General features: G+C 47.4%; 1 protein-coding gene across 3 annotated transcripts in view; it reads right to left on the reverse strand.

Annotated features, from left to right (window-relative positions):
* cadpsa (Ca2+-dependent activator protein for secretion a) overlaps positions 1–10,000 on the reverse strand; it is a gene marked incomplete at both ends in the record, with an annotated part of 109,526 nt that overhangs the window by 62,451 nt on the left and 37,075 nt on the right. For all 3 annotated transcript variants that reach the window (XM_080845572.1, XM_080845570.1, XM_080845571.1), the window contains one exon: positions 9,461–9,582. In XM_080845572.1, coding sequence (XP_080701698.1) covers positions 9,461–9,582 — 122 coding nt within the window. The remainder of the gene's footprint in view (positions 1–9,460; positions 9,583–10,000) is intronic.

Genomic DNA, 10,000 nt, shown 5'->3' on the forward strand with positions numbered 1-10,000 from the left:
CCTGACAGGCCAGCACAGAGAAGAGGAGCTCCGCTGACCTTCATGATGTAACGGCCCTGTGAGGCCCTCACCGCTCCACCCCCCACCCCCATGTCTCCCTGTACGTACACATAACAAGTTCTGTCCACCACTGATTTAAGTGTGGCCTGAAGGAGAGACACATGGAAGCCTGTGGCCTCCAGTGTGGGCCTATAGAGGTATGGAAGGACAGGCACCCAATAGGGGATGACAGAGAGGGTGACAGTCTCCAGAGCCCTTGCCCTCTTGGGTGAATGGGAGACCCCAGGGGCAAATCACTCAAGTCAAGTGCAGGGCGGAGCTATTGGCTTCCCAATGATGGAGCCACAGATCACACCTTGCAAAATTATGGCAAAAGTGAGATGCGGTATTTGAACCGGGGAAAACCTTGCAAGAGGTTTCGGATGAAAGTGACTGCCAAACACACACGTGACACGAGACACTTCAGGGTGCAGAGCGGCACAGAACCTATTCTGCAAATACAGCCTCGGCTGCAGAGGACTTCACTCTGGAGTCCAGCGACCCGCATCTCTCGTGCACAATCCCCACAAGGGCGAGAGGGTGAGAGGGGGAAAGTGTTGGGATGACTCAAGCGACTCACTGGCACCTGCTGAACTGAAACCACCCATTTTTACACTCTTTGTCACACACACACACAAACACACATTCCTCACAGACGTTTCTCCTCCTTGAGTCATTGGTAAATAGCTGAGCATTCACATTCAGAAGGCCAACAGCAACCATAATACTATGCACTGAGTCAGAAAGAGAGTGGAGCAGAGAGGAGTGGTGACCAGCAAGAGACTGAGGGAAAGAGATGGAGAGAGAGAGAGAGAGAGATAGAGAGGAGAAGAGAGGGGGGGGGGGGGGGGTGCCCCATGCAGTGACTGGGCAGAGGAAGGCCTGAACATGCCTGATCTGTTACCCAGCAGCAGTTGAACCTGACTGGAGCCCGAATGGAGATCTGAGGCTGCTCAGAGGAGGCTAATGGCTAACAGACGAGCCCCTCAGGCCCTCAGGCAGGGAACCATTTGATTCTTGAGTCCATAATGTCTTGGGGAGGACCAGTAGTTCCTCCTCTCTCCGGATTGTTCTTCTGCTTCACTGAATACGATGAGGGCCTTTTACCTCCAAACTGCTGACATGCATAATCCAAAAAGTAGAACCAACATAAGAGGGTCCTTATGGAGAAACAGAAACTGTCTGATTGAAGAATGGCTGTTGACTTTTACAGACCTCATAGGGGCTGGGGATGACTCAGGCTCTGAAACCACAGGCCTGACAGGCTGAGCCAACACTGGCCTGCTTTAGCTCAATAGCCCCATCAGTGCTATTACCCTGCACTCTCGGCGCTTTCTCCACTCTGTGGGAGCGCTTTTAGGTCCTTGCTGAGAGCTACTGCGGCTGAAACACTGGCCTCACACTGAGGGAAATGGAGGCGATAAAAATAGCAAATAGAATGGAAAAAAAAGAAACTCTAAAGGTTGGCTCTAATCTTCTAAAAGCCTAATTCAATCACAGAGGGAGACAATCTCTCCTGTCTTTTCTTCCCCCTGTCTGTGTGTGTGTGTGTGTGTGTGTGTGTGTGTGTGTGTGTGTGTGTGTGTGTGTGTGTGTGTGTGTGTGTCTGTCACTAGCACATGAACACATTTTGCACACACACATATGACACTTACACTCACTATTTTACACCCCATTTTTAACATGTACACATTAGCATTTCTCTTCTATTCTCTTTTCTTCTCTGCTCTTGTTGTCTTGTCACTTTTCTTTTCTCTCTCTTTCTCTCATCTCTCTCTTCTGTCTGTGTGTTCTCTTGGCGAAGGGGGAAGAGGGGGTTGTCAGGTTAAAAGCGGGAGGTGTTGCTGATACAGATACTCCTCATCATCTGTTCATCACAAACATTCACATTTAACCCATCCCCTATCAGCAGCAATCCCTTACCATCCCCTTTGCTAGTGTGGCATGGCCACTCCAGAGTTTCCAGTCATTCTCCATCAGCAGCACACCCATTTCCCCATCCCCCATCTGACATGCACACTCTTGAATCTCTGTCCACCACAAACACACATCCATCTTGGGTCCATAACAATCTCTCTCAATTACCATCAACTGGCCATCAACAAACACTCCAAGTTCCCATCAACTGCCCATCACAGACACTCCCAATTCCCAGCTCTCTCTCTCCACCCTGAACACTCCCAATGTTTCCATTCTGCCCTGTCACTCACTGTCAGCCATCCGCACTGACACCTCTCCCCAAAGAAGCAGCACCTTCCCTCACACCCTCCCTCCATTCATTCATTCCAGCTGGGCGAGCGGCCCGTGTCCAGGAGCTCCTCTCCCCTGCAGCAGCTGTTTGATGTGATTAAACACTGAGAGAGAGGGGCTAACTGGCTACCTGACCCTGAGAGAGAGAGTGAGGCCGGGTTAACACCCCCCAGACGGCATGACTCACAAGCGCACAGACACACACACACACACACACACACACACACACACACACACACACACACACACACACACACACACACACACACACACAAATGAGACCAGAGGATGTTCTTGAAATAACAAGGAACCTTCCAGAAAGAGTGTAACCAACACTAAAACACTTTCCTGGAAGAAGAGTAGATAGAAAGCAAGGGCAAGCTGTGATGTCACTGAGCTCATATGGGTTTATGAGAGATAAGCACAGACTCTATATTCAGTCGAACGAGGAGCATTGGTTCATGTAATTGGTTCATCTATTTGACACTCTATATTCTGCATGCTGTGTTCATCGTACTCCTCAGGGATATTTCAGAAATGGTAGTCTGCTAAAACATGTGACTAACGCAATGGGGTGGAAAACGAAACAAACTAAAACTACGAAACAAATACCCTACTCTACCTTGTCTTGTCTCTGTCCTTACCAACCCACCTCAGCTCAGTGTCAGTAAAACCGTGAGAGTATGGGAAAAGCTGTGAGGGAAGCTCCACAGCACCTGAACCTGTACAGCATAATGCAGCATGGGGGTGGCATATACGTGTGTGTGTGTGTGTGTGTGTGTGTGTGTGTGTGTGTGTGTGTGTGTGTGTGTGTATATATATATGTTGCTATTGGCTCTATGTTCCCACTGTTTTGAGGCGGGGGTTGTGAGAGATGGAATAGACAGAAGATGTATACCCCTTTTGTGAGCTAATATGGCACCATATGTAAGTTAAATGGTGTAGCTAATTCATTTATTTGGCCAGTATAGGCCTATCGTCGCTAGCTCCGTTTGTGTAAAATCCTTTATACCTGTTGCATACATTACCATAGGAATTTAATTTAAGATTGTGCCACACTCACAAAGCCACATCATTCTATTCTAATGTCTACCTTTAGGTGGCACTGCAGGCACAGATCTTCTCCCAAACCATGTTCATAGATTACAGCGCATGCTTTTGAGGACAAGCTCGGCAACCATGACAAAGGCTACCAAAGACAAAAGAAGTGAGAACCAGGACCCCCTGTATCGACGGTATCGAAAAACAGTTGGCTCTCTCAAAATGACCTTTCATTCGATGCTTAGTAGGTCAGGTTGTGCCGATTGGGAAAAAGATATGAAAATAAAAATGAAAAAGATGTCCCTCACTTCATACAGTCATTTTCTGAGAGATTTCCATGAGTGTGGGCACCTTGAGTGTGGGCAGTCATCACAAGGTCCTTCCCAGAAGGGTGTGATAACATGTGCCTCCATACTATAGCCAGCATAACAGTGTGTGTGTGTGTGTGTGTGTGTGTGTGGCTGGTACTCTCACCTCGTCACACCAAACAGAGTGTAAGAGCTCTCAGTCACTCTCAAGCCCACGCGTCTGCCCCACGAGGCCAGACACACACACACACACACACACACACACACACACACACACACACACACACTCACACACACACTACAGGAGCGTGTCATTGGTCCCCAGGCTGTGGCATTCCTGTGGGACTTAGCGCTGCTTTAGCACTCACTCAGTCAGTGGCGCTGTGCCGGGCACAATGACTCCCTTCATGCCTGAGATACGGTAACAGCGGCGTCAGCCAGCGGCCTCTTTTTGCCTCAGTTAACACCCAAAGCCGTCAAATCACCGGAGATAGACACAAACCCAGTCCCCACCGGTTAACCTGAGGCTGCAGCCATGCGTCACAATCGGCTACTGAGCGCTGATGTAGCGTTTGCCGCTACGTAACACCTTTCCTGATGGCGGTTGGCCGTCGACAAGGAAAGGCGAGGCCAAGGGAATGTCTGTGTGGTTACAGCTACAGCTAGTGACTCGCCGGCATAATCACTCCTCAATACACTTCATCCTGGACCCAGCTGTGGATGTGTGTGTGAGTGTGAGTGTGAGTGTGAGTGTGAGTGTGTGTGTGTGTGTGTGTGTGTGTGTGTGTGTGTGTGTGCGTGTGTGTGTGTGAGTGTGAGTGTGTGTGTGTGTGTGTGAGCTAGCAAAGGTGAGACACGCACTCCGTCCCCCGCCTTACCCAGGGACAGAGTGAATGGCAGTTTGCTTCATGTACTGGCCGTGATTCACAGAGCTGGACTGGATGTGAATAGGAGTGAACTGATTGTGAGGATGACAAATAGATTCCGACTAACTTTAGAAAACCTAAAACAGGAAAAGCCTGACAGAGTGCTACTGTAGCTAAAGCAGAGACACCTAACACCCAAGGGATCGTGCTGATGCATAGGCAACAGTTTATATCACAGTTTGCTTTCATTACATTACCTGTAAGTGCAGTGGAATACATCAGTAAAGACCGTGCAAAACCACATTGGTGTACTGTTCTTATATGTAATTCTAACCCTAATCCTTACCCCCATACAATGGTATATGTACCTATATGGATTTGTACATTTGCCTATGGTTGCATTATCCAACATTAGTGTTACCATTAGCCTGACCAAAGCTAACTAGAGGAAAGTGGCAGCATTCTTCACTGCCCTATGATTTCTGCCCCAGCCGCTAATGCACATGAGCCCACCAGAGGTACGTGTGTGTGTGTGTGTGTGTGTGTGTGTGTGTATGTGTGTGCGCACATACTGTATGTATATGTGTGTGTCTCTCCTCTCTCACTCAAACTGACAGGTGACACACATACACCAAGCTTTTGCCCAGCCATGAATTGTCTCTCCCCCCCCCCCCCAGACAACGAGGCTGACAAGGATGCACTTGGAGCGCTCAAAATGCCAGCGTCAGCGAGGCAGCAACACAGACTCCCCGACAGCCGCCGACCGATACGCCATCTGCCTATTCTCTCAGTGAGAGCGGGCGGGTTTGGAGGGCCACTGTTCAGCAGAACTTAGGGAAACAAAGGGAAGGAGGTAGGTGGAGGAAGTCAAAAGAGAGGAAGAGCAGAGGGAAGTGACATAGAGAAAGCACTGGGGTACAGTAGACAAGGGCGTGTGATCTTTTCTCTTTCGTCGACGTGCCCTATCCCTCTTCCAATTGTGCTGCTCTGAGCCTGACCTGGGCTTTTTAAAGTGGAGGGCCTTGAATTATGTATGGTTATCAAACCATGCCTCTTTTTCCAGCAGAGAGAAAGAGAGAGAGAGCGAGAAAGAGAGAGAGAACAATTCTGACGTTTAAAAGAGACCTTGGATTTGAACCTTTTTGTTCCTGTTTTGATCACTTGTGTTTTTCTCTCTCAAGAATTCTTTCTCTCTCTTTCGCTTTGTCATACACACACACACACACACACAGACACACACACACACACACACACACACACACACACAGCCACACACACTCACACAAGCACACACAAACACACAAAAATACAAACACCCACATAATAACACACAAACACACAAATACACAAATACAAACAGACACACTTGTGCACACACACACACACACACACACTCCACCATGACAAGACAAGCTGCAAGTGAGCTCTTTAATTAAAGCGATGCTAAGGGATCGATGGAGCTGGCAGTGAGGTGTCTGATCAGACAGGTGCAGACGGCCCCTCAGCAGGCTCCCGGCATTCACATCATCTCAGATCCCACTCAACTCAACCCAGCCCCCCCAGGGCAGCCAGCAGGCACGCCAGATTACAACCAAAGCCTTGTGAGTCCAAGATTACACGCATGTTTGTGTGTGTGTGTGTGTGTGTGTGTGTGTGTGTGTGTGTGTGTGTCTGTGTGTGTGTACGTGTGTGTGTGTATGTGTATGTAGGTTTGTGTGTCTCTATGAGTGAATTAGCGAGTAATGACAGGGGTTGGCAAAGAAACAGACAAAGAAAGAAACCAATAGAGAGGGAGAGGGAGAGAAAGGGGTGTGTATGTGTGGGAGGGGTGGATCTAGTCGTCAAGCTTGTTAAATAATAAGATCAACTCTCATAACGGCAGACCTGCCAACATTGGAAAATGTGTTTGAGTACCACCCCGGTGCGGCGCGGCGCGGCAAGATTTTGTGGCCTTCATTTTATTAGTTATAATGCTGTTGTTGCAAGATTGAACCAATCGACGACATTCTGAGCTAATAAATAATGCAGTTCTGAACCACTTTAGAAGGCCTAATGAAATAAAATAAAAATACTGTGATAACAGCTATAAGTGATATCTGTGACAACAAATGTGTAGCCTGGGATGTTATTTCACTCTAGGCTCCTTAGGAACTTCTTACACAATGGTCATGTTGTATTTTTTCCCTACCTCATACCTATCAAGTGTCATGATTCATCATTCTTTTTTCTCCCCACGTCTGATGTTCGAATGCAAGCCCAATTACATGTGATACCAGGACTAGACAACTGCTAAGACCAAATGATGGCGCTGTGTTTGCTTCTTTATTATTTAATTAAATTCTAGTCAGTGGAAGAGTTTTTTAGGCTATTACAGACATCCCAACCTGCAAAAAGTCATTTCAGGGAGGTATTCCCCCCCTAGGCCTACGTATTACTGTTGTGGTCCCTAAAAGTTATAAAAGCATAATATCATTCTATAGGCTATAGCCCTATGCAATTATTTGATAATTATGTTTAAATATGTAGATTACTTTTACTATTTATCATATGCTGCTGATACTATCCTATTTATGTTAACTGCTTTTATTTGTATTCCATTGCAACTTTAAACAAGTTTAAGGAGCTTGTTGTTTTCATGTAGCCCTGGCAACTAGCCGGCATGAATAATATGCACATGAAATGAAACTTTTTGGGGGGCACTCTCCCTGTGCCATGGTGCCCCTGTTCCTACACTGAACTGATTAATTCGGTTCGGGAGAAGAGATAAAAGGCCGCCCACACTGAAAATTGATTGGCTGACTAACCGAAACAGGCCAATCAGGATGCTCCCGAGGCACACACGCACACTGCCTCACACACGCACAGTCTCCAGGTCCCTCTCCCTCTCTGTCGTGCGCGCGCTCCACAGATGCTAACACGGTTTGGAGCACGTCGCTCGCTCTAGATCCCGGGAGATTTTAAGTCATTTGCGGGCATCAGGGAGTGGTTATCAATATGCGGGAGACTCCCGGAACTTCCGGGAGACTTTGGATTTCTGCTATTATCATTAGCCTATTATTATTATTAGAAACATAAAGCCGTTTACACTGTGACATGACAACAGCTGTGCGTAAGCATGTGTGGACACTGTACGTAGAAGGCTGCCGCTGACCTCTAGCATGAACTTGACAGATAGGCCTATGATTTTCTGATAATATGCATCTTACTGTGTTCGTCACCTGTTGCTCCTTGGTGACTGATGTCAATAATGACATTGCACACTGTGCAGATCTGCATGGTGGGGATGTCTGAAAAGAACGGAGGCATGGCCATCTCTCCCGGTAACTATCAATGATTTTTTGCGATCTTTTTATTTTATCCGGTTGTTCTGCCATGGTAACATACTACAAGAGTTTGTCTAAAATAAGTAGTTTGAAAAAACCCAAAAAGCGTAAAGTCAAACCATTTCTAACACAGCCAAGACACTTAGATTTATTTGCCATTTTAAATCGATGGCGAACACGAAAACCACATGGTTAACATCGTTGGGCTAAAATTAAATACATTTTTAACGTCTTATCTCTACATTACTCGTTAATTTACCTTTAAGTGATTTTTTTTAATGTCCTCACTTGAAGAATTGGCCAGATGTGGTCGGGAAGGGAGAGTTAGGTAAGTATTTATGAATGAAAAATCGCTAACTGACACCTAAACAGCGATTCCTCTGACCGCAGAGTAACCTAATATTCTCTGATTTCGATGGTCATACAGGGGATAGTAACGATAGTAACGGCAGGGGGTCTGTGATTGGTCAAACTCCTCTTCTGCTTCTTGCTCTGCTGCAGCTGCCTATGTACGCATTGGTGACTCGAGACAGACTGTGAAGTTTGAACCCGTTGAAAACCGGCAATACATTATTGAGCGTTATGCGTTCTTAAAAAAAGAAAGATATATATTTGTTTTTGGTTATGCGTACTTTTAGACCATCAACTCGTACCAGCGTACTTTGATGTCAAAATGCGTGCCAGGTACGCAAAATGCGTACATGTTGGCAGGTCTGTAACGGGTCCCGTGACCGCAGTTAGTGCACACGTGAGGTATCATTGCTTCATTTAGTCGCTGCCCATGCAGCCCAAACGTGAGATGAGCCCTGCGGACCCTAGCCACCTCCCTACGACCCTAGCCACCTCCCACCGACTCTAGCCACCTCCCTCCGACTCTAGCCACTTCCCTCCGATTAGCGTTCACGTAACGAGGCAATCTCCCTCAGTAAGTTCACTCATGGGGGTCTGTGGGGCTGGGGGCCGTGGCAGGTTACATCACATTACACAGCCAGGGTCTGCAATTGAGCGTGACATGAGGTGTGCACAGCGGAAATCTGTCTATTCTTATAACACCAGCAAATAAATAAATACACACATAACCACTTCAAATGAACCCCTGACAGCAACGTGTCATATGAAAGGCTTCAAATCACACCTCAAGTCAAAGAGCATTCATTATGGCCGCTCACACAATCACTGCACAGGCAAGCCGGAGCACATCTCATGTAGCCCTGCGGTGAGTGATGAACGTTAGCATAGATGGAAAGCACCAACACCTGTTGCATTTTCACAGCTACTTACTGTCTGGCCTGAAGTGGAACATTTGTGTTGTGTGTGAGAGAGTGAGACCTTTGCACTATTCAGAGACTCGCTAATCAACGCAGCTGATGAACTGCAGGTCCAATTCCGTGTGAATCGGATCACTCAGAGCTTGGGCAGGGCTTTTTATCTAGGGCGGACTTTTGTTTTCGAAATAAGTTCCCCACTTTTGCAGTCGTGCTGAGAAGTACCCCCCTACATAAAATGGGTTCTAATGCATCTACTAGGGGTTGCACGAGGAAAAAGAGGAATTTCAGAGGAGGTGTTCAAGAGACAGTGTGAGTGTGAGTCCACTAGGAGGCGCTATGGCGTGTCGTGACTGGAGAACACTCACGTGGGCTTGGAGGCTTCAGCCTGGTCTGTCTGCAGTTTCTGCCCCCCCTCCACCTCCATGGTGCAGTAGACGATCCGATTGGGCGCCAGGGACTTGAGGCCCTGCACCTCCATAATCACCACCTGCCAGCAACATCAGCAATACAGTCAAAACTGAATAAAAACTCGCACACACACACACACACACACACACACACACACACACAGATAATCACACACACACACACACACACACACACACACACACACACAGATAATCACACACACACACACACACACACACACACACACACACACACACAGATAATCACACACACACACACACACACACACACACACACACACACACACACACACACACACACACACACACACACACACACACACACACACACACACACACAAATGCCATAACACACACACTCACTCACAACCTGAGCACACAGAAACAGCCACAGCTGTGTGATGCATGGTCCAAACAATCCATTCAGCTCTGTCTCGACTAGACTCGACTCCGACGGGACTGTGGTCACATTAAAGG

This window comes from Sprattus sprattus (assembly GCF_963457725.1).
Source record: "Sprattus sprattus genome assembly, chromosome: 10".
NCBI lineage: Eukaryota > Metazoa > Chordata > Actinopteri > Clupeiformes > Clupeidae > Sprattus > Sprattus sprattus.